Source organism: Gobio gobio, assembly GCF_949357685.1.
Source record: "Gobio gobio genome assembly, chromosome: 15".
Classification (NCBI taxonomy): Eukaryota; Metazoa; Chordata; class Actinopteri; order Cypriniformes; family Gobionidae; genus Gobio; species Gobio gobio.
This window is the reverse complement of record NC_137108.1, coordinates 7446794-7473403: the sequence shown is the minus strand read 5'-3', so window position 1 is coordinate 7473403 and position 26610 is coordinate 7446794. Positions and strand designations below refer to the sequence as shown.

Genomic DNA, 26610 nt, shown 5'->3' with positions numbered 1-26610 from the left:
AACTTGAAAAACAGAGCAACAACTACTGCTATTATAAAGCTTGGATTAGCCTGGACTTTTTTAATATCACTTTTAGAATTTATTCGTCTGAAAGAAGAATGTCATATACACCTAGGATGGCTTGAGGGTGAGTAAATCATGGGCTAATTTTCATTTTTGGATGAACTATCCCTTTAAGTACCTATAGAGTAGTGTTGCATCCTTCATATCTCAGAGTATTTAGTTTTATCATATTTATAAAAGACAGATACGCTGTACCGATTCTTTAAAAAAACAAACAGCCGAGCTCTTGGAGTCATACAGTGGGCGGAGCTAAAGAGTCACAAGCGTGCGCGCACACACGACACACACGCATACACAATACATCATGGCATTATCCCTGGGTATCTTTCTATTCACTATACGTTGGTGTTGTTGACATTAAATGCACTTACACACCGATTGCCAACAAAACACAGACATTTGATGCAGTTTCACTCACCGTCTGCGGTTTCGACTCATGACCGGGAACAAACAAACACACTTGCAGAACTCTGTTGCTGCTCTGGAAAGACAAACTGCATCCACTGTTCCCTTAACGCCGGGTTATTTGAGAAGCTGAACAAGGTGATCTTTCCCTCACAACCAGAAACACACTTCTTTAGTGACATTGTTGATTTTGTGGTCTAACACCAAAATGACAGCGCTGCCGACGGCTCCTGTAACCCAAAAGAAGCTTGTTGATGGACGCGCTCTTGCTCTCGCTCTGGTTGATGTGTGTGTGTGTGTGTGTGCACAAGCTCATCCGGGAGAAGTGCCCATACAAGGAATTCCACCCTTTATGATGTCATACAGGGCCATACTCGAAAAAACTTTCCGAAACTTGTTTGAATCCTGAAGGAGTGTGTTTGGCACAGAAATACTACGTCAAACGTTCAACTTGTTTTTTTGTCCATGTTTAACATGAAAATCCAACTCTTTAACAGTGTAAATAAGTCAGAATGCATGAAATGGCATTAATTTTTTCTTAATGGTGTAAGTCATCTCTTATAATACCTGAAGGCAAACAAGCCTAAGTTTTCCACTCAATATGAGAACAGCATTTACACAAAAGGACAAACCGACAGCTTGGATCATAATTCACAGAGGTCTCAGGTCTTTGTTTTGTTTTTTATAAAATAAACTACAGTATTTTTTTTAATTAAAAAAAAGTTTCTAAATGTGTTTAGTCTACTATTACTAAAATTGCAACTTTTTGAACAGAAAAAAGTTGAAGACCTCATTTCCCAAAACAGATCATTAAAGTGTGTCAAAATGCCAGTTCCTACAGTTGATGTTTCTGATGACACAATGTTTTCTCCTCTTTTCTTCATCAGTGCTATTTCAAATTTCAAGGCTGTCTTGTTGTTTGACATTTGACATCCTATACAGCGCTTTAAAGTTTCTGCTGGAATCTACCACAGACCACCTTATAGACTTTCTATTCATGTAATTTCTGAAATTCAGGGTGTACAGGATGTGATAAAACGGAAGTAGCGACAGATCTTTTCTTCCGTATTGTGATGAACATCCGAATTAAATGGATTTTTGAAAAAGATGATTAGATGTTTGATTTGATGGAGGCAGATCTGAATACAAGCTTGCAGTTGATTGAAAGAAAGGGCTCCAGACCAACATCTGAGAGCAGTAGCACTGGCGGGGAGGGGGGATTGTTAAATCATAAAGGAAATTTAATCATAAAATTACTATTGGTTTGCATTAAATGCAGTTACTAATAATATCACGCTTGTTTATTGGAAATTTGATAGTAAAACACTGAGTTGAGATGCCAATAAAATTGACTTTTACTAACAACGGTAACGTACAAGAACCTAATTTTAAAGGGAAAAATTAAATATTCTACTCCTATGTACATTGTTCTTTTATAGTATCATACTGAACTGACCGACAGCTTCAGTTATTATAAATCACTTTCTGTGTAATTTAGTCACAATGAAGAAAATATTTTTTCATGAGGCTTTGTGAATTCCAACTTTTTTTCCATAGGGTGAAAATGGCTAAAAAGTAAATAAGTGCTCCTATGCTGCCATCTAACGGTTATAGCGGTCATTTCATGTCTTTTTTTAAATATTAATAATAATTTGTTACATTTATATAGCGCTTTTTTAGGCACTCAAAGTGCTTTACATGAAAGGGGGGAATGTCCTCAACCACAACCAAAGTGCAGTAGGGATGGGCAACAGTTGTCGAGTAATCGAGTACTCGAACGTGACAGCGACCATTGATCATGAGAACGATGATCGCCCTGACTTTAAAAACAAACAAACTCTTTTTTATTGGTTATTGCGTCATTTTGCGCGGTACCTGAGGTCTGATTGGTTAGCGTTATACAGCACACCTCCAGACCGCGGCGAAATAAAGTGAAACTGAGGCGTGCACTGCAGTGATGTCTGGAATCACTGTGATCATTAAATGGTTAGTGCAAGATGTGCAGCGCCAATCATAGCATTATAATGAGAACCCGATGGAAGTCGCGGCCAAAGCCGATTCGAAAGACCGCTGTTCGCCAGCAGCAGCAGCCAGCTTCTTTGTTTTCAAGTAGCAGGGAATTCATGCGGAACCGTCACAACTCTGCCATCATTATGTTAAGCCCGACCACCGACTCTAAACACGATGTGATTGGCCTGACTAGAGTTTGGTTTTTCAAGCTCGCAAGCCAACGGAGAGTTGCTGGACGACCTTGGCTGCAAATTACATGTTCTTGGGTGCATCTAGATTTCTAGGCTAGTATATTATTTCACCTCTGAGGTTTAAATATAATCACCTCTAAACTAGTCCTGGGAGGACCGTGCAGTTTGTCAACCAGTAGAAATTCTGCTATACTGTTTATACTTGCATCGAACATTGTATCGTTTATATCTGACATGCTTTTAGAAATATGACACTATTCAGAAAATTATATGCTTAAAAAGGAGAAGATTTTCCTTTGAGTTTTCCGTGTACAGACAAGACCATTGTCAAAACAATCCCCATTCACAGATCCACAAAAAACTTGGTATTCTGCTGCCAGGCCATTAGGTGGCGATGAAACACTAGAGACTGAAAATGTAATACGCATGTGCATGAAGTCATCGTTTCCACAAATTTGCGTTTTTGTTGTTTACACAGAGACCGTTTTCAAAAACGTGCACTTGCTGAAAACCGTTTTCAAAAGTTTGCGTTTTTACAACACCGTTTTCAACTAAAAACGTAAAACTTTTTATGCGTTTCGGCCATTCATTTACATGACAACAGCGTTCAACAGCAAAGTTTTACACGGTGTTGCGTAAACAGCCCCTAACTCTACAAACTGTCACAGAGGATAAGTGGAGATGGCTCTGTTGATTATAATGGCAGCAATTTGGTCTTGCTGTGTTGTGATGAACTGCTGACGTTCTGAATAGAGACAATATTACTGAAGTTTGTTTGTGGTTGCTTCTCAAACTGATGTGCTGCCACATGTGCAAGTAGGTATTATATTAATGAGCTTAATTTCTTAATAAGAAAGAAAATCAAATGAGATGAAGTATCATTGTGTTATAAAATATTTAATTTACTGAATTATCAAAAACACTTTGCGGGATTATATACCGATACCATGACATGAAAGTGCTGTAAAAGGGCTAACTACAGTGTTCGCATGACATATTTATAAAGCCAGTCAGTTACTTGCTGTCTAAGTAAGCGGTTTTTGGCTGCAATGTGGCCCAGACATTATGTGGACAGTCAAAAGTCTGGTTTCTGAGAGACTATCCTCTAATTAGCATAACGGCTCAGGGCCTGTATACGAGCTCCATGAATCATGTTTGATCCCACCACCTCTACATACAGCGAGGAGGAGACGCACTCGAACGCATCTTTAGCGCTGGGGAGGAGAATAGGCAGAATTAATGTACACTTAGAAAAAAAGGAGAGCGAGACAAGGTAAGGGTGTAAAGAGTCGTGACGACCTTCTGGTGTCAAAGAGACAATGAAGTGCAGAATGCCCACCCACAATTCCTCTGTGATTCACTCGCTGATTCCAGCACATCTCTGGCTTCTCAAGCTCTTACAAAGGGAACATTTAACATTCTGAAGAAGGATGAGAATAACTCTGCCGACATTTCTCTGAGCTTGCGGATTTACAGTATATTTTTGGCTACTAGCTGTTATATTGTCACAATTTTTACAGTGATTTTCCTTCAATTTATTACCAATTATTAATTGATTGCTTATATATTAAAGGATTAGTTCACTTTTAAATACACTTTTGCTGATCATTTACTCACCCCCATGTCATCCAAGATGTCCATGTCTGTCTTTCTGCAGTTGAAAAGAAATTAAGGTTTTGGATGAAAACATTCCAAGGTTTTTCTCCATATAATGGACTTCAATGGGCTCCAAACGGTTCAAGGTCCAAATGACAGTTTCAGTGCAGCTTCAAAGGGCTTAAAACGACACCAGACGATGAATAAGGGTCTTATCTAGAGCAGAATTTATGCTATTATTTTACCTCTTATCAGACGAACATGATCATCTCTGAGCTCAGCCATAACTTCCGCTAAGTGAGGTCAAAATACGAGCATGGTCATAGATGTATACGTAGATGCCTCATTAGCGCCTGCACGGATCAGTAAAATGAGGCATCTATGATCGATATATCTATGACCACGCTCGTATTTGACCTCACTTAGCGGAAGTTATGGCTGAGCTCAGAGATGATCACGTTCGTCTGTTAAGAGGTAAAATTATAGCATAAATACTGCTCGGTTTCTCGCAGAAACTGGTCGTTTCGCTAGATAAGACCCTTATTCATCGTCTGGTGTCGTTTGAAGCCCTTTGAAGCTGTACTAAAACTGTCATTTGGACCTTAAACCGTTTGGAGCCCATTGAAGTCCATTATATGGAGGAAACCCCTGGAATGTTTTCATCCAAAACTGACTGCAGAAAGAAAGACATGGACATCTTGGATGACGTGGGGGTGAGTAAATTATCAGCAAAAGTTTATTTAAAAGGGAACTAATCCGTTAATACAGCCCTGCAAAGACAAAACGCAATAACTCCACATTGTTAAAATGTTATTACTGAAATAGTCTTTTAATATGGATTTTTTACATTAACGTTAAAATAATTTGTGTGGGGCAGCTGCACGTCATAGTGTAAAACAAGTTGAGAAAACTATTATTTACTTGAAAGCTGTGTTGTACTATACAAGTACATTTTTTGAGAACAACTTTGAGAACAAAATGACCTAATACACTTGCTACCTAATATATCCCACCCACTAACAGGTGCAGTGATGAAGAGATAATCAGTGTTTTTCACTTCATTATAGTTTCTCAAAACTACAGAGCTTTGATCATAAAACTAAGCATTTAAAGGGGGGGGGGGGGGGGGGGGGGTCTAATGCTATTTAATAAATTCTGACTTATTTACACTGTTAAAGAGTTTATCCTCATGCTAAAACATGGCTTTGATCATAAAACTAAGCATTTAAAGGGGGGGGGGGGGGGCTGTCTAATGCTATTTAATAAATTCTGACTTATTTACACTGTTAAAGAGTTTATCCTCATGCTAAAACAAACTTTTAAAAAACAAGTTGGATGTATGATGGAGTATTTCTGTGCCAAATACACTCCTTCGGGATTTAAACAAGTTTCAGAAAGTTTTTTCGAGTATGGCCCAGTATGACTAGCCAGACGTTGTCATACTCAATTCTAGTCAGAATATGAGTCTGATTCTGCTCCATTGGGCTGTGATTATGGGGCGTGTCTCAACCGAACCAGGAAAGACCTCAATTGGATAGACCCACAACCAATCAGAGCAACGGAGCGACGCATAACGTTAGTTGTCAAATGTCAACAGAACTCAACTGCTCTGTGTTGCCAAGTGTGCGGTTTTGCCGCAGGCTGTTTTTCCATGTCCGCGGGTTGAAGCAACCCCGATTAATTTGATATTTAGACCCAGGAACCCAGACAAAAAAAACCCAAACATATATTTTACCCCCCAAACGCCTTTTTTTCCCGGAGACACCCCCCCCCCCCCCCCCCCCGGAAAGCTATTGGGCTTGTTTTGGGCTTGTTTTGGGCTAGTTTTGAGTAGCAATTGGGCGGGTTTTGTTGTGAAAACTTGGCAACCCTGTGCACACACGCTGGAAGTAGTAAGTGTAAACGATGTTTGCCGGTGTTGTAAAAAAGAATACACAGCTACACTGTGTAACTTTTTTAGTTTATTCTTAGCTAAAAACACTTAGTTCTTTCAAAAATATATGTGCTCATTAATGTATATTTACTTCTTTCAAGTAATAAAGTATTCTCGTAAGTTTATAATATGCCATTGAAAATACATACGGGTAATGGGTTCGAATGCGGGTCGCCATGTTGCCCCTCCATCTTGAAAGTACATCAGGCAAAGAGGGACATACCCGTAAATTCAAGCTTCGCCTTTCGCGTTTTAACACTCGATGGCACCGTGTCCAATGTGGACGAGGTCGAACTGGAAGCCATGTTAATCTTGGACTAAATCGGCCACCGTAGGAGTTCAAACGAAATTGGAATTGAGAGGAACAGAAACTAATATTCACTGGATGGTCATATACATTTTCACCACTAGATGGGGGAAAATATCACACAGTGTAGCTTTAAGGATACACAGAGTACTTACCAACACGATCATCATTTCTGAGAGAAATAGTAAAGGTGAATTCATATATGAACAAGTTCTCCGTTTAGGATTAGAACAAATTCCACCCAAGCGCTCTTTGGTGACGTGGATGCTTACATTACTGTTGATCATCTGTCCATCATCGTCTAAAGCCCGCCCTGACAATTTGCTTGGTCCGAACAGCTTCTGTTCGGGCATAGTTGCTCCCCAACGGATCGAGTCCAGACAGACCGAACTGCCGACGACAAATGTTCTGGGCTGGGCTAAGTTCGGTTGGCATCCAGGCTACTGTATGACGTCATAAATGTCGCAATTGCTTGTATGGACACTTTTCCCGGATGAGCGCGTACACACATCAACCAGAGTGAGAACTCGAGCTCAATGAGCTTCTTTTGGGTTACGGGCGCCATCGGCAGCACTGCAATTGTGTTTTTAGACCACAAAATAAACAATGTCACTAAAGAAGTGTGTTTCTGGTTGTGAGGGAAAGATCACCTTGTTTAGCTTCCCAAATAACCCGGCGTTAGGGGAACAGTGGATGCAGTTTGTTTTTCCGGAGCAGCAACAGAGCTCGCAAGTGTGTTTGTTTGTTCCCGGTCTGAGTGGAAACCGCATCAAATGTCTGTCTTTTTTTGGCAATCGGCGTGTAAGTGCATATGATGTCAACAACACCAACGTATAGTGAATCGAAAGTAATCCAGGAATAATGCCATGATGTATTTCGTGTGTGTGTGTGCACGCACTCTTTAGCTCCACCCACTGCACAAGCTTGGCTGTTTTTGGAAAGAATCGGTACAGTGTGTCTTTATTTTATAAATATAATAAAACGAAATACTCTTCTGAGATATGAAGGATGCAATACTACTCTATAGGTACTCAAGATTGACATGAGATTGGCAGAAACTGTGTGTGTTATGTCCCCTTTAAAGTCCCAGTGAACCGGAAGTTGCAACTGGTTTTATTTCAGTGCTGTGACGTATTTCCAAGTGAAACAGAATATTGAATAGAGGGCGGGGTTTTACTTCAGCGCTCCTCCTCTCCATCTCTCGCTCATAGCAGACTAACGGTTGGAGGGGTGTGGTTAAGGATATTCAAACCCAAGCCGTCACACTGCCATCATCGGAAAGGGAACGCCATTCCAGACCGGAAGTTACTTTTCAGATTTTGATTGAAGATTACCACGGCAAACAATTTTTTTTCCGTGGATTAACTTGCACGGATTAATTGTTCACCCTAAAACCTGTAATGTGCGCTGACAAAGTAAATAAGATCGATTTTGATTTCATGAGGACTTTAAATATCATCTTACTAAGACATATTATTGGGAGACATAGAGTGACGGCTGATATTTATATGATTTTATGCAAGTATCTGGTATACTGTTATAAAGATCTCATTGATTTACATCACAAGTGTCAGAATTTCATCTTACTTTTGGACATCAAAATTTCAGCAACTGCACTAAATTGCATATTTTTTGCTCAGTTTTGGTCTCAGAATAAGATTCATGTGTTTTTTCCCTCGAGCATGAGCTTCATAAAGCCTGATGAATAAAACATGATCCTCAAAAGAGAAAGAACCTTTTGTCTGAAGGTTCAATAAACTGTTACATTTCAAAACATTTTATTTGTCTGACTATTATTTTGCATTTCAGGCTTTACAGGTTTAATCAGTATTTTGGATTCCCAATAAAAATGCATCTAAACATTTTCACAAGATAAATTCACGCAAGAATTGTGTAAGATATTAAGACTTGTTTTCACAGATTATATCTACAGTATATGTTTTCTTGTTTCAAGCATAAAGGTAACAAACTAGTGATTTTGTTTTTATGTCATTGCTAATGTTGTTTACCCAGGTTTAAAAGTGCCCTGCACATGTGGTCTACAAAGATGTTTTAAAAAAGATGACATTTATAAAAGATGCACCCCGAGTTAACACCCTGTCTTTTTTAAATTACTCAACAAAACACCATATGCCATTTCATCTACATCAGAGATGAGGTGGAATGTGATTAGATATAGACATTAATATGAGGAAAATGAACAGATGTCAGGGTGAACTGATGACTTACTCTTTGAGTTTGCTGTCAGAGCAGAGGACGTAGAGCACTTTGACTGCTTGAACAGCCTGGCATGACTGATGCTCTCTGGGATGAACGTCACCTGCGGAGATGAAGCTGTCGCCCTTCGCTGCTGCGGCAGGAAATGAGGCGACCAGAGTGTCCGTGTTCAGAAGCCACAGCTGATAATTAAAAGAGAAAAGTAATTACCTGAAGGTCGGATATAAAGGGGACATATCATGTGAAAAAAGATTTGGACATACTATGCAGACATACTGTAAAATATCTGACATTTGAAGGAAACTCCAGCAAGTTGGAGATGTTTTTGTAGCAAGAAACCCTGAATAACATTCTAAGTCGCCTTCAGAGAGAAATCAGTTTACACATGGACCAAAATGAACAGTTTTGTACGAGGTATGAGGTTTTAGCAGGGTCGGGGAGTAACAGAATACATGCAGCGGCGTTACATAATCAGGACACAAAAATCTGGTCAAATTAAAAAATGTTTGTTTGCTGCTGCGCATCCCTGTGTGTGTAATAAGCAGAGTGTACGAACACATACAGGCTCATATTACTAACACACACAATAACACAAACAATACTGCGCTATTGGCTTTAGAGCAGGTTTTTGTTGGTCAATGGCGCAGTCGCTTTCAGTTCCTCAAAATAGCAACTCGCCAACAATGCACCTGAACACACCTGGTTTTCAGACCAGAAATTATTTGCTATTTAAACAACGTGGCGCTGGACGTGAAAATGATAACTGCGTTGGACTGAAACTAGCCAAAAACACTTGCGTGGCGTGGCATTGCGCCGGGTGTATGATACCCCTTTATGAAAAACCAATCAAGGAAAACATGCCTAGAGCACCTTCTAGTGGTCATTATATAAAAATATTTTTCTAAAAATATACACAAGCATAACAGAAATTACTCTGATAAGAATGATTTCCAACTTATTGATGGAAATATTAACATGTTTAAAGCTCATTTTTCCATCAGGCACTAATTTGCAGACTCATTAAACTAAGCATTTTCTTCACTTTTTTAAGCAGCAATGCAGGCAAAACTTTTTGAACAGGGGAGAATTAAAAAAGTAGAATGTACATTTCCTGAAGAAAATGTGAGTGGTGCTTGCCGTGGCAAAATAGGCACTCATTTGCTAGGGAGTTTCTAGACAGTTGCTAGAGTTTTGTTAGGTGGTTGCTAAGGTGTTGTTAGGCAGTTGCTAGGGTGTTCTGTGTGGTTGCTATGGTGTTGCTAGGCGGTTACTAGGATATCCTGGGGTGGTTTCTAGGGTGTTGCTAGGCGGTTTCTAGGTGGTTACAAACGTATTCTTTGCTAGGGTGTTCTGGGTGGTTGCTAGGCGGTTGGTAGTTGTCACAGATGGTTACTATGGAGTTTTTTTATAGACTTTTTACCATGTTATTAACATATTTTAACACTAGACAGTGTTAGTTGCTAGACAGTTGCTAGGGTTTTAACACTAGGCAGTGTTAGTTGCTAGACAGTTGCTAGGGTGTTCTGGGTGGTTGCTAGGCGGTTGGTAGTTTTCACAGATGGTTACTATGGAGTTTTTTTATAGACTTTTTAACATGTTATTAACATGTTTTAACACTAGACAGTGTTAGTTGCTAGGCAGTTGCTAGGGTTTTAACACTAGGCAGTGTTAGTTGCTAGGGTGTTCTTGGTGGTTGCTAGGCGGTTGGTAGTTGTCACAGATGGTTCCTATGGAGTTTTTTTTAACATGTTATTAACATGTTTTAACACTTGAATAGCTATTAACTGCAAGCATGACTAGCATGTTGGAAGTAATGTTTGCTAGCATGAGTCAAAAGAGCCAACCCCCACGTCTTTATTACCCCTTTTCCACCAAGGCAGTTTGAGTGCTGGTTCAGAGCCAGAGCCTAGTTTCAAATCTTTCGACACCCGAAGCACCAGCTCCGAACCAGGAAAAGTGGTTCTTAAGCATCAAAACATTGCTGGTCTAGAAGTAAGACCCGCTTGTGTCAGGGGCGGGGTTACCGTGACCAACAAGACCAACACAAACTTGTGACCGCCATTTTTGAAATAGCAGCTAATGGAGCTAATAGCGGCTCGATTGTAATCTCCGTCTTTACACTTTACACAGTGAGCTGCACGAATGCGTTGGATTCGCTGTGTTTTGATGCCGATGTAGGATTGTGTGGTTGCAACAAATATAGCATATTTTTCTTTAACCATGCAGACAAAATAAACAAACAAACCTTTTAAACCGTTTAACTGATAGTATTAAATGGTCAAAATTCTTACTTTCGGTTAACGGTTAAACGGTCAATATGAGCATCCCTATCCAAAAGTAATCAGATTACATTACTTTCATATTGTGGTGCTTGGATTACATTACGGAATACTTTTTTTTAATGAACAAATTTGTAACCCTCCCAACTCTGGGTTTAATGTCCATACCAAAATCACAGCCTTGCCATCTGGCGTTTGGATGGAAAAGCGAAATATACTCTGCGCAGACGACAGCTCGACCAGCCTTGAAGCTAGAGTTTGCTCCAAGAATCGCTGCCTGTAGGAGACACAATAAAACAAGCTTTAACTGAACATGATCCACACGTGACAACAAAATGAATGAGTCCAGTTAACTCACTAACCTTATTGAATCTGACTTGGACTCCAAACTGAGCTGTGAGATATCACACCCTCCATCTTCACGTGGCTTTACTAATATTTCAGTGATGTAAAACTTCAGCACCTCTGAAACACAAGGAACAGTGAAATATATTAAACACAGAAAGAATATTACACACGATCAACAGCTGGAGATGTAAGATTAGAAGAGATTACCTCTCCTCAGATAATATCTGCACCTTCAATATTCCATAGAGTTTTCTTATCATAAAGAATAAAGTAAAAATGTAATTCTGAGCTCAAGTATTGTTTTCCACGCCAAATATTGAAAACTATTTTCAGAATGGAATCAAGCCTAAACTAAGTAGAGTGTAGAAATCAGTGCTTACTCTTACTCTGTCTTTGCCAGTGCAAACTCTCAAAAAAACTGGATTTACTGAAGACACGCTGTGATAAATGAGCGCTGAAGAGGCGTGGACAGGGTTATTTTTGTGACTGACCTTACTGCATTTGCATTTGTAGGAGTTTCCCTTTCAGACGCAAAATTGATGGGATAATAATAATCACTTAATGAGTTTATTAGACAAAATCATAACTCATGTACTAGAGCCACTACTAGAGGGGATGGTACAATAACACACAGAAGAAGTGTTTTGGGACAGTCTTTTGCTATGGAGCTGCACATTCCTGGAATACAAAAAAATATTCCATAGTTTAATTCTGCATCAATAATCAGTGGTTATGGGATAATCAAGCATGGCTTCATAATTTGGAGTGGTGGCTTGTTTTCGTTTTCTTATATTTAAGTCATTTTGCCATATCCATTTCCCCCTGTAGCCCAAGACTGGTTTCCCACTGAAGCTAAGCAGGGCTGAGCCAGGTCAGTACCTGGATGGGAGACCAACTGGGAAAACTAGGTTGCTGCTGGGAGAGGTGTTAGTGAGGCCAGCAGGGGGCGCTCACCCTGTGGTCTGTGTGGGTCCTAACGCCCAAGTATAGTGATGGGGACACTATACTGTAACAAGCACCGTCCTTCGGATGAGATGTTAAACGAGGTCCTGACTCTCTGTGGTCATTAAAAATCCCAGGATGTCCTTCGATAAAGAGTAGGGGTGTAACCCCGGCATCCTGGCCAAATTTGCCCATTGGCCTCCGTCCATCATGGCCTCCTAATCACCCCCATATACATATATACACGATTGGCTTCATCACTCTGTCTCCTCTCCACCAATTAGCTGGTGTGTGTGGGCGTTCTGGCACAAAATGGCTGCCGTCACATCATCCAGGTGATGCTGCACAATGGTGGTGGTTGAGGAGATTCCCCCCTTCTATATGTAAAGCGCTTTGAGTGCCTAGAAAAGCGCTATATAAATGTAACAAATTATTATAAATTATTATTATTTGAGTTAATATGCTCTGGTTATGGCTATGTTTTTTTTTAGATGATTTTTCATGTTTTATGTACCATCATTCATTACCATCTAGGGTGACCCCCATCAAACAAACCAAATGTGGGACGTTTACTACATTTGTGTGGGACAATGTGGGACATGTTACCAACACTAAAACATAACCTGAAACAGTTGTATAATCTTTATTTTACATGTCATATAAATTCAACATCACTGAGCCCAAAGGCAGCCGGCATCATGCAGATAACTATTTTTGAAACAGTTCTGACCAAAATCCAACAATCCAATCCAACAGCTCCACATTTTGATTGACAGCCGTCACAACCTACTAGTGACCGTGTTTACTCCGTGTTTCAACCATTGGATAGCATTTAAAAATACGGTTGTTGTATTTGTGGTGAAAAACGATGCCGCAAAAAGAAGAAATTAAATGCTTTCTAAAAAAAGGCAAAAGAACGCATGCATGTTTTCTTAATATGATCATTAAAAAACCAACAGACTGATGAAAATGCGGGACATTTTCTCAATATGCGACATGCGGGACAAGGGGTGAAAAAAAGGGGCTACAGATGAAAATTAGCCTGTAAATCTGGCACTTTTACATGATGGACTTGAGTGCTCATGTTAATTACTGTGCATTGCCTCTTTGGAAATAAAGAATAAAGCATAAAGAGTACATAAATGAATCATGCAAGGTGATTTACTAAGGTTTACGCTAATCAATTTACTGGTATTTGCGCTGTTATTTATATAATGCCTCCCAAAAAGCACGTCTTTCGCAGTTAATGCCAACCGTGTAAAGTTTGTATTTTTATTGGAATTTTAATATTTCATCCCCCATTTCCTTTAATAAATCTATTTTACACTAGGTACACAAAATAGTTACACTTCAGGACCAAAAATGTCCCCAACTGCAATTTTTAATCCCAGGGCTATTTAACTATAAAATGATGCAGTCTGACTCTTTGTTAATAGGCTTTCATTCTGTTGGCAAGGCTTGGCTTTTCTCAGGTTTGGACTATAAAGCAAATACTAGCTTTATTCGTGTTTTCTGCTTCTGCATTTTATAGGGCCAATTGGATAAATTATGCACTATATACTATAATTGTGTGGGTGCGTTGGTATGGATGTCAGAGTGCGGTTTGTATGTGTGTGTGTGTGTGAGCTTGTAATATTTGAGAGAGAAAAACTACTGTAAATCACCGACCACTGTGTGCACCAGAGGAGCTTCGCTGGCATTTGATGGGGAAAATGTTTTTACTGAAAGCTCATTTTATTGAGATATCAACCTCAAATGTGAAACACAACATTTATGGCGATTCTCTAGCAGTTTTAGAGTTCAACATGTTTCATAAAATATATATTTTATATAAAATAATGTTCATAAATCATAAATAATTTTCATAAACCTAAACCTCTATCATTTTGTTTTGTTTCACATTTTAAACTTTTACTTCAACAATAATCTGCCAATGGTCTTCTTTAAAATGAGACCAAACTTACATCTGTGCTCCTTTTGTCCTCAGAATATCTTTTTTTTTGTTGACGCATAAGGGTTAAAACACTGAAACTACTATTTAGCAGTGCGATTGGTTGTAAACTCTGTCCCTTGAGATCCACTTTCCTGCAGAGTTCACCTCCAACCTTGATTGAACTCCAGCAACTTTCTAGCAATCTTGAAGACCTTGATTAGCTTGTTCAGGTGTATTTGATTAGGTTTGGAGGGCAACTCTGCAGGAAACTGGACTTCGAGGGCCAGAGATGAGAAACCTATAACATTCTAACACTGCATCAATTTACACTGTACAAGTTTGGCACTGCAAAAGTGGCGCTAATCCTGCACCAGAGAATGGGTTTTATAACCCAGGTTTAAAAAAAAAAAAGGAACAAAAGAGTGGTGCTTACCCTGCTTCTAAATGACGAGTGTGGAACATCTTATACCCAGGGTCAAAAGTGGTGTTTAGAACAATGATAGCATGGAAAAGACCTATTGTAGTTTGTACACATCTTCACACAATAAATGAAAAACTGATGTTTTCTCAATCATCTCCCTAGTTCAGTAGTCCGGCAGGTTTCCCACTCTTTTTCAGCGATCATTTTCCAGGACATTTTCAATTTTCCTACAGCAAGAATAAAAGACAAGGATCACACCCTAAAATAATATATTGCTCTCTAACACCATATCTACACCGGACGCGACCGTTGATGTGTCACGTTTGTGAGTTTATGTCGCAATTGCATGTTATAAAATCAGAATTGCGTGATATAACTGTTTGATAAATCACAATTTTATATCAAAGTTTATATCACAAATATGTAAACTCGCAATTGTGAGAAAAAGTTGCTATTACCTTTTTTATTTTTTATTCAGTGGCAGAAACATCAGGCACTCATCAGGGAGTCGGCCATTTTCAGGGCTGTCTCAAGCGCAAAATCCTACCAATGCACTGAAACATTCACTCACTAAAAAGTCCCACAATGCACCATGAAATCCAGGGAGCATCGATGCTCTATGTTCCCGTAACGGAAGTTCAGAAGCGTGAAATGTAAATCACGTGAGCCAACTCACTACACATAATGACACGCGATCGATGTTTAAAATACAAACCATTATTTCATTATATTTCAGCATAAATATACATCACTTGACAACTAATGAACATTTTAGCTAACATTTATCATTTATTTAGGGCTGAAATGTTGAACATATTTGAAACAAGTAATTATAATTGTAATTTAAATAACATTACAATTAATGTCAGAAAGATATCAGCTCTGCTGTCATTCATAAATACCAGTAAGTGATGTTGTACAATGAAGACATAGAAATAGAGTCATCAGTGTCACAATGTGTAGTGAGCCAGCGTCCTTTACTGTCCTTACTTGAACACGATATACTGATGATTCACAAGCTCAGGAGCTGATTGAGACGCAGCCCCTGTCCGAATCTTTTCAGTGCTTATTTTTCACTGCGTTTACAATCAGGCAAGAAGTGGGACCCGTGTAAATATCGGATCGGCTTTCCAGCGCTGGAGAAAACTCAAGGAGTGAAGGCCGAGGTTGCTTTATTTCTTCTCGATAGGCGAGTAACATTGTTTTGTTTTGCTTCACAGAACTAATATATGCTGGCTTTTGCTTGAATATGCTTGTGTGTCATGTTCACTTGTTTGTCCATTTGCGATCGTGTCGTCGTTCACTTCAGCGATGATAAAGACCCATTCATTTCCACACCGTATAAGCCTGGAGCGTCTGAACCTCCTCACTGTCTGTTTCAAACGTCAGTTTGTTTGTTTTGGTGATATGAAATATCATCATCAGTTACCAGAAAGCACTTACCCAACCTTTAAGGGGTTAATAGCCTACATACTCTTTTCTCTTCATTCCCTCTTCTTCTATCCAGATTCCCTCTTTTCTTGTCTACACACAAGCTTCAATGTGCAATTAATCTACAAAGCCACAATTAACTAACAATTGGTCATAACTCACATAATCTCTAATAAGTGGGCAAACATCAAATGTGACATCTGAATATGCATAAGAGCAAATGAGATTTGAGAACATCGGAAGGGAAGAATTTCAATGCGTAACGAATTTCAGTCTATTTCTCACACAGAGATATAGTACGACTTCAGAGGGCTACATGAACATCTGCATCTCCTTTTGTGTACCACAGTCATTCGGGTTTGTAAAAACATGAGGGTGAGTAAAACAGTATGTTCGTTGAACTATTCCTTTAAAATAGTGGCAAGACACAAAAAACTTACAATCACTGAAAATAGACCTTTGCAATCGGACTATTTTTGCTTCAAATGCACAGCACTTTTATAAATACTCAAAGAGTCAGAAAACATTTCAAAGCATCTTTGAGTGTCTGTAATGTTGGCTGTTGCTAACAGAAGCAATGAATCGCCCATATGCATTAGGGGTCATAGATGACATAATGCAGATACAAAAGCACTGGTTTCATTCATTTGCAGTCATGTAAAATGGCCAAGTGGTGTGTTACCAATGCTTTGCTTTCCATACCTGCAGTGAGTTCCTCGGCCAGCAGTGAAGAGCAGCTCCTGCAGGACAGCATCACACGCTTACTCACACGCTTCTGCTGTAGGAGACACACAAATACTTTGGTGAAAGGTACATTTGTTTGGGTTATGTTCACAGGCTGCATTATATGGCACTGGTTTTATGGTTACAGGTTCAGTCAGTTCACTCGCCGGCCATTTTCAGATTCATAACACCCCAGCTGGAAACAGCAGCCATTTCCAGCCATGCAACTGGAACTACTGTACCTAAAACCTTTCCATTGCAACTTCAGAGAAATAGATATTCAAATTTTGTTTTAAGTGTTAACTGGATTTGTAATTTTCAATCATTTAACCATATAAATAAAGTTATTGGTAAAGATTTACAGAAAATATAAGCTACTGTTCAAACATTTGGGGCCTGTGAGATTGCATTTAAACCAAGTTAATACTTTTATTCAGCAGGGATACATTAAATTGATCAAAAGTCACAGTAAAGACATTTACATGCTGCAAATACACTATATTGCCAAAAGTATTGGGACACTCCTCCGAACCATTGAATTCAGGTGTTCCGGTCACTTCCATGGCCACAGGTGTATAAAATCAAGCACTAGACATGCAGACGCTTCTACAAACATTAGTGTGAGAATGGATCGCTCTCAGGAGCTCAGAGAACTCAAGTGTGGTACTGTGATCGGTTACCACCTGTGCAATAAGTCAATTCGTGAAATTTCCAGTCAACTGTTAGTGGGATTATAACAAAGTGGAAGCATTTGGGAACAACAGCAACTCAGCCACGTAAAATCACAGAGCAGGGTCAGCACATGCTGAGGGTCACAGTGCGCAGAAGTCACTTTCTGCAGATTCAATAGCTCCAGACCTCCAAACTTCATGTGGCCTTCAGATTAGCTCAAGAACAGTGTGTAGAGCTTCATGAAATGGGTTTCCATGGCCGATCCAAACCTTACATCACCAAGTGCAATGCAAAGCGTCTGATGCAGTGGGGTAAAGCACGCCACCACAGGACTCTAGAGCAGTGGAGACGCGTTCTCTGGTTTGGTGGTTGCCAGGAGAACAGTACTTGCCTGACTGCACTGTACAAGTGTAAAGTTTGGTGGAGGGGGATTATGGTGTGGGGTTGTTTTTCAGGGGTTGGCCCCTTAGTTCCAGTGAAAAGAACTCTTAATGCTTCAGCATACCAAGACATTTTGGACAATTTCATGCTCCTAACTTTGTGGGAACCCCTTCCTGTTCCAACATGACTGACCAGTGCACAAAGCGTCGGCCCATAAAGACATGGATGAGCGAGTTTGGTGTGGAGGAACTTGACTGGCTTGCACAGAGTCCTGACCTCAACCTGATAGAACACCTTTGGGATGAATTAGAGCGGAGACTGAGAGCCAGGCCTTCTCGTCCAACATCAGTGCCTGACCTCACAAATGTGCTTCTAGAAGAATGGTCAAAGATTCCCATAAACACACTCCTAAACCTTATGGAAAGCCTTCCCAGAAGAGTTGAAGCTGTTAGAGCTGCTAAGGGTGGGCTAACTCCATATTAAACCCTACGGATTAAGAATGGGATGTCATTAAAGTTCATGTGCAAGTAAAGGCAGGCGTCCCAAAACTTTTGGCAATATAGTGTGCATCTAAAAATGCTTATATCTTAGACATTTTCTGTATTAAAAAAATGACACAAGATATTTAGTAGGGCTGGGTAAAATATATTGATTTCTCGATTTTAATCGATTCTCATTTTTTTGAACCGATATCGATTCTTAAATCCCAAGAATCAATTAGCCGTTTTCAGATGATGAATGAATGGGACATTGTAGCGCCTCCCATCCAATAAATTGCAATATTTTTTGTGCTTTGTTACTTTTAATATGAAACAAAGTCTCTCAAATTACGTCCATTTTATTTTGAAGTGTAATGTTACAAAATATTTGTATTCCACGTTAATCTATTCATAAATGATTCCTGGAAAAAAAAAATATCACAAAAATATGAAGCAGCACAACTGTTTTCAAAATCAATAAAAATATTTTTTGAGCAGCAAATCCTCATATTAGAATGATTTCTGAAGGATCATGTGACACTGAAGACTGGAGTAATGATGCTGAAAATACAGCTTTGATCACAGGAATAAATTACATTCAAAACAATATATTATAATAGAAAATATTACAATATTTCAGTTTTTTTCTATTTTTGATCAAATAAATGCAACCTTGGTGAGAAACAGCTTTCAAAAACATTTTTTAAATCTTACAGAACTCAACTTTTCAACTGTAGTGCAAGTTTATAACTACAAAAATCTACTTTTTTTGGTGACTAAACTGCTAGCCTGGCATGTTTTGGGCTAAACCTGCAACACTGTAGCTTTGGTTACAGGGTTAGAGAATCGCAAACCTCATGTAACATGAACAGAAAATAAAACATCTCATGTAATATTTATTTTGACCTCCTGAGGCGAAACACTTGCACTAAGCGTTTGTTTAAAAAGTGTTTCACAGCCTTATTGACACAAATTACATGAAAACTGCCAGTAATTCTTCAGCTTGTTTCTTAACGTGTGCCTCAACTGTACACTGAAAATATCTCCATAGCCAAAAAACATAATACGGAAAACAATAAGAAAACAGACTGTGTGCTGAAGTCATTTAGGATTGAAAAAGTGTTGGAAAGAGTGTCTATCTGCTTGGCACGGCCACGGGCTACACACAGATTGAGGCTGAGACAGAGAATCAATCCCTCTAAAAGACATGATCGGCTCTTCTCCACAGCCCCGGCCGACCCTAATGTTTTTAAGAGTGGATTTCCTCTCCGCCTCTTCAGCCTTTATTGTGATGAAAGGAAACCATCTGCCTCCTCTGTCAACCCTGAGGCGGTGTAAGTTGGAAGCGAGCACTACTTAGGGTGAAAATATCACAACTGCATGTGTCTTTATGTGAAGAGCTCCGAAGCTTCTCCATTTCAGCAGGAGGACATCAGACTTTCAGCTCTTTGTTTTATTAGTAAGAATGCTAAAGAACTCGATTTGAAATGTCCTATTATGCCATTTTAAAGGTTCCTAATTATGGTTTAATTATCTCCAAGATCAAAAAACATTTATACATTTGCATTTATTATTTTGTCATAGTATACATTCCAGCCTCACCGCTTTTCTCACAGTGTCTGAAACGCATGGATCAAGGATTCAGTCCCTCTAAACCCCTCCTTTCTGAGAGCCTACTCTGCTCTGATTGGTCAGATGGCCCAGTCTGTTGTGATTGGTCTACTTTGCTCTGATTGGTCAGATGGCCCAGTCTGTTGTGATTGGTCTACTCTGCTCTGATTGGTCAAATGGCCCTTTGAAACTTAGCAGACATTTTATGTTATTTTAAAGCTACACTGTGTAACTTTTTTAGTTTATTCTTAGTTAAAAACACTTAGTTCTTTCAAAAATATGTGCTCATTAATGTATATTTACTTCTTTCAAGTAATAAAGTATTCTTGTAAGTTTATAATATGCCATTGAAAATACTTACGGGTGAGGGGTTCGAATGTGGGTCGCCATGTTGCCCCTCCATCTTGAAAGTACATTAGCCAAAGAGGGACATACCCGTAAATTCAAGCTTCGCCTTTCGCGTTTTAACACTCGATGGCACCGTGTCCAATGTGGACGAGGTCGAACTGGAAGCCATGTTAATCTTGGACTAAATAGGCCACCGTAGGAGTTAAAACTAAACCGGAATTGAGAGGAACAGAAACTAATATTCACTGGATGGTCATATACCTTTTCACCGCTAGATGGGGGAAAATATCACACAGTGTAGCTTTAAAGGTTCCTAATTATGGTTTGGAATCTCCTACAATAGGTTTACATGCATCCAAGGTCAAAAAATATTTATACATTTGCATATTTTCTCATAGTATACATTGCAGCCTCACCTCTTTTCTCACAGTGTCTGAAACGCACTAAACCCCTCCTTTCTGATTGGTCAGATGGCCCAGTCTGTTGTGATTGGTCTACTCTGCTCCGAATGGTCAAATGGCCCTTTCAAACTTAGCAGACATTTTATGTTCACTAACAGCTATACATGGGAACTTTAAATTATGAGTCTTAAAGGTCCCATGGCATGACATTTTTCTATTATTTTATAATGTTTCCTGAGGTGTACTTATTTTGTTAGTATGATTTTTACATCATAAAATGTCATAATTTAGAAATAAAAGGCATTTTTTCTATGCTGCTGTTTGCCCTGTGGCTGAATGCCCTGCTTCAAGAGGCGTGTCTGCTGTGAGACTTCAGTAAAAACGCCCACTGTTGTGATTGGCTGACATCTTTGCATTTGAAATGAGCGGAGGGGGCGTGGTTTAACGAGGTCTACGACGCACGAGCTGCTGCCAGAGAGACGGATGGACCGGAGTTCACTTCACATCAGTTCTCAGCATGTCTCAGTTCAGTGAACTGTTGTAGTTACAGCATATACTTCAGGTTATTAGTCTATTTCTAGACGGAGGGACTGTCACTCATGTCAGAAAGTTAGTAACTTTAGTAAATTATGGATCAGCGCTGACTGGAGATGCGAACCCTTTAGAACGATTCAGTGCGATTTGGTGAACTGGTTCGGTTCACTAAAAAGAACCGATTCAAAAGAATGATTCGTTCGCGAACCGGACATCACGGAGACGGAGCGATTGCTAACAAAGTTATTTATAGTAACTACTGAGTTATGAGAGCGCTGTCTGTCAGCGCGAGTTTATTGTGTTTGTATCTGAGAGTTCTGAATAAACACGAGTCCCAGTCACACCGAGTCCGTCTTCATCATTATTCTACCAACTTTCTAACACATGCAATGAACCATTACAGCGAGATGAACGAGTTAGTAAGTTTGATTAAAGCATTATTTTTAGATATGTTCCAATCATATGAAAAGCGTCAGTGAGTACACAGCGCAAACAAAGACACAACAGCAGTAATCGAATGTAATCCAGTTTATTGTGGGGAAAGCTGGCTAGCCTAGCCGGATACCCTCACGCTTACCCCCCCTTCAGCTTAATCTCGCGCCGCGTTTGGTGCCTCCGCTGTGGGCCAGATGCAGTACTGGGGGTCGGGGATGTTGAAGGCCGAGCGGTCAGTGCAGCCCGAGCTTCGGCGTACGTGAGGTTTATCTCTAAAGAGATGCGAATCTGCTGATGTTGAGCAGAAACTCACGACTGTATGCACATTTTAGAACCGATAGACGCGACGAGGACGTACAAAACACTGACTCACAAGATAGAAAACACGAAAACACCGTTCTGTCGGGAGAGAGAGAAGCCGCAGTGTGTGCACGAATAATAAATAATTAGCTACACATAAGAAATCACAGATCAGAAGGAACTGAAAAAAGACTTTTTTTTTCATTTGTACATCCAAACACTGAGAAACTGCCAGCGTTCACTCGTTCACAACCCATGATCTCTCGAGCGTTTGCATGGGCGTGCCAGATTCTCTGGGCGGAGGAAAGGGAGGAAACCGCTCCTGTGTGGACGTCATAACAGGAGACTTCAGGATTGGCTAGTCTGGCCTGTCATTTTCTCAAAGGCAGAGAAAGACAGCCAGAACTCGGTTTTACACCGATCAACATTTCTATCCACTTGAGGACAATATTCAGGCTAGGGGAACTCATATTAATGTTGAAAAACCTCATAAAATGAAAATTTCATGCCATGGGACCTTTAACTTTTCTCCAGCTTACCTCTGCAGAGGCTTTCTGAGACGTGTTCCCTTCCCGTGTGAGAGTCTGTTCGCAGCCGCTGTCCCGTGCCAACAGAATAAACGTGTCACCAAGCAGACAGTCTCCATCTCGTGGGAGCAGTTTCCTGTTTGCGAAGGGATCGGGGTGGCAGCACCAGTCGTCCACTAATGCATTCCAGTTTCCATTGGGCAAAGGAAGAACTCGCCCAAATGCCCTTTAAGAGTAAGAAGATAGTTTCTCATAATAGCTGAACACTTTGAAATAATGTGTCTGGTTGAACTTATAACTATTCTTTGATGCATTACTTCACCAAATCAGTAAAACCAGACGAATGAATAATAAAGAACACTCCTAACCTGTCTTGAAGCACCACGGACCCACACGACTGGCACAGGAAGGAATACGTCACATTGACCTGCAGTCGTCCAATTACACTGCAAGGAGCTTCTGGAGTAAGAAACACAAAATAACCAAAGCAGACGTTTTGGCCATTGAGATAATCACAGTTCATTGTGTACATTGTCTGTTTATTGTACCATTCAGTGTCAATTGTGTGTAGTTGATAATGGGCACATCATCCATCCATCCATCCATCCGCCGGTCTGTCTATCATCTCTATATCCATGTGTCCTTCCATTAGAGCTGCACAATTAATCGTTTAAAGGTCGCAATTCCCATGCAGCCTTTTCAACCACAGTGTCAGTATCTTTATTTCTGTGCTACAAACATTAACATGATCACAGAAGTACTGGGATAAAAGTTTATGTTTGGGATATAAACACTGATGCCTACGTCTACTTTTGAAAGTATCTTGACTCTTCAAATCAAGATTGAATCGATTACATTGTAGGTGGTGACAAGTGATTGTTAAACAAAAATTTGGTAAAGTTTTAGCATTTTTAGTTTGAATTTTGAGCATTTTTAGGTTTTTCTATGTATACTGAAGCATTTCTTGCATTCCATTCATTCCTATGGGGGTCAAATTGACCCGTGAGGGAAGGATTTGTTACTTTTTTTTTATTTCGACCACAAAACTCCTTGAATCCAGTCAATTTATTTGTGCATTTATGGTTCAAGTGCGATAAAAGCCCTAAGGTCTTGGACCACTCAGATGAACTCTCGATTTTTTTTTTTTTTTAAGATTCGGGTCAAAATGAGGGAGGGAAGGATGAGAGTTAAAATTGTATTAATTAAAAAATATAAACTATAGCAAGACCAGTTTTTATCAATATTAATGATACATTTTATTTGAATATATTGTTATATGGAATTTGAGAACATATCAAATTATAATGACCAGTTTTACCTCAATTCAAATCTTAATTAAATAGATTTCAAGGTTTAAAGTTTACCCAAAAATGAAAATTATGTCATCTTTTACTCGCCCTCAAGTTCAAGTTAAAAGATATTTTGAAAAATGTCGGTAACCAAACATTTCATGGGCCTCATTGACTTCCATAGTATGAAAAAAGGTGTTCAACAGAAGAAAGAAATTCATACAGGTTTGGAACAACTTGAGGATGAGTTGGGTGAACTATCCCTTTAAATTTCGTTTGAACTTATAACTAATGACTGCTCAAAAACAGTCTGTTTATAGTTTATTTAAACTCAAATATGATCAAATATATAATATGGCCTTTTATTGTGTCCAGCCTAAGGCCCACCTGTACAATAATCATGCTTTCTAATCAGCATCTTGATATGCCACACCTGTGAGGTGGAAGGATTATCTCAGCAAAGGAGAAGTGCTCACTAACACAGATTTAGACAGATCTGAGAACAATATTTGAGAGAAATAGGCCTTTTGTGTACATAGAAAAAGTCTTAGATCTTTGAGTTCAGCTCATGAAACATGGGGGCAAAAACAAAAGTGTTGCGTTTATAATTTTGTTCATTTTGATAGTTTTTCTTGACACATTTTTACATTTGGTTTCCATACTAAACCGTTTTTTTAGAAATGTTCAGAAATCTCTTTTGGGTCCAAAATCCTGAATGCTTTAAGGGGTAAAATGGGTTTTTGGGGACATGTTGTGTTGAGTCAGCTGACTCTGAGTTGTTCTGACATGAAGTTGAGCTCAGGCTCAGAGCAGCAGGTCACATTACTGGAGTTTTCTTTGTTCTGCACTCATCTCTGTTAATCTGGTGTGTGTGTGTGTGTGTGTGTGCAGCTCACATGCTTCTTACTCAAATTCCTCAAGGAAATCCAATCAGAATCAAATAAGAGTTGCTCTTTAAAGACTCTCTGACCTCCAGATGCTGGCCAGGGTTTGGGGAGAAAGTGCTCATGGGTAATAATCTGAAAGAGCTAGAAATTGACCGATATTTCAGCATTTTCCCATAATCTGGTTCTGTAATATCAGCTTCACCAATGAATTTTACGATAATAAGAATAAAAATTGTATTACTGTTTGTTTACCCGATCAAATATTTTATTTAAAAAAAAAACATTTTAGTGACAGGGCACAATACTAACTGTACATTTAATTTTTTGCACTCAGACACGCTTTCATTTATTGATTTAGATTTAGAAGTGTGTTTTGTTTTGTATGTATGGAGGGAGTGAAATTTCAGAAATTACAGAAATTACAATTACATTCGCAAATGACATTTGAGTTACAATTCTTATCACCTGACATCTGTGATTTCACGTACTCATTCAGATAGTACTTTTTTTTTTTTTTACAAGGAGTGCGTGTTTTCTATACATGTGCTTTACAGAAGGTCATGTGCTGTGTTTGCAAAGATCAATTTTGACATGTCTTTAATTATTTAGTGATATAATTAAAATGTATTAAAACATTTAATTTCACATGATTTTCTAAAAGTGGTTGTTTAATAAACTTCCATAAAATTTAGACATGCATCTTACTCTTACCTTAGCCTGGCTCCGCCCTCCTACGTACTTCCGCTCAATTTTCATTTTCCTTCAGTACTACGTCTGGGACTGCGGTGTATGCTTAGGTTTTCCCCCGAACAATTTTTTACCGGTCCAATCAGCGAACAGAGGGAGTGGCTGAGAGCGATGACGTTGATGTCGTGCGCTAGTTTGAGTTGTAGTTCAGTAATGGCGTCGGAGAAAGATGCGAGTGTGTGGCAGCGCTGACGAATGTCCAGAAGTTAAAAGTGTGGCGAGGTGGACGAGCGAGCGAGAGTGGTGTGCGTGATTGAGACACACCGGTCTCGAGTCCTCTCATGAGGGAGCACGGAGGCATATAAGGACGAGCGACACCGGTGAAGGACGAGAGAGGACCAGGCCTGGATTTTAAGTTGTGTTTTGTTATGTTTGTGCGCGGCAGTCGTCCGTAGGGGCTGCCGCTTTTACTTTCATTTTGTGTTTATTATTTGATTAAAAGTTGTTAAACGTTCGCCGGTTCCCGCCTCCTTCTTCCCTGAACAAACGAACTCCCGTTACACGGAGCAAGAACAATCACTGCTGTACTGCTGATGTTGTGGTCCGGGAAAAGTCTTTTCCAGCTCGCTCCGTTAGTGGTGAAGGAGTTGCTGAAGCCGTCCGTCTCCCACCACCCGCGAGAAAAACCCAGGCTGAATTATCGACTTTTGACAAACACCAAGGTCGTGTGGTAATGTAATTGCTGTCCGAATCCACATCTCTGAGTTTTCAAGAATATATCACTTCAAAACTCACTGTTTGTATCCTTTATAGACCCTTTCAGAGCACTGTACGGTTGCGTGAGCTGTAATTTGCATTTCTAGACTTGTATTTCTTTAAATACTGGCAAGTGTTTACAAGAGCAAAATATTTCATCACCGCTCAAAAAATTAAAGAAGAAAAGCACGTAAACATTTGAATTGGGCTGTTATTCAAGGCAGCATTTATTCTTATCATACTAAGCATATGACATTTTATTGACAGCATACAATCATGTTATGATTGCACGATATATGCTCCACGAGAGCAGCGCGTTCCGATCACAAAACTCTCCTCCACCGTGAATAAATAACAATCCGAATGCACGAGGTTTTATCACTGATACTGAGGTGGTGTGCTCAGTTAATGTGAGAATCAAAGGCGAACGGTGCCTGACAAACGTCACGACCAAACGTTAGCGATTGGTTAGGCAGATTCAGAGTGACTCTTGGCAGATCCAAT

The 26610-nt window shown here is 39.5% G+C and overlaps 1 protein-coding gene across 2 annotated transcripts in view; it reads right to left on the bottom strand.

The window, feature by feature from the left end:
• ube3d (ubiquitin protein ligase E3D) overlaps positions 1-26610 on the bottom strand; it is a 46680-nt gene that overhangs the window by 15739 nt on the left and 4331 nt on the right. For both annotated transcript variants that reach the window (XM_079836673.1, XM_079836672.1), the window contains exons 3-8: positions 22856-22946; positions 22500-22713; positions 16779-16854; positions 11364-11466; positions 11170-11278; positions 8735-8904 (exon numbers count right to left, since the gene is read on the bottom strand). In XM_079836673.1, coding sequence (XP_079692799.1) covers positions 8735-8904; positions 11170-11278; positions 11364-11466; positions 16779-16854; positions 22500-22713; positions 22856-22946 — 763 coding nt within the window. The remainder of the gene's footprint in view (positions 1-8734; positions 8905-11169; positions 11279-11363; positions 11467-16778; positions 16855-22499; positions 22714-22855; positions 22947-26610) is intronic.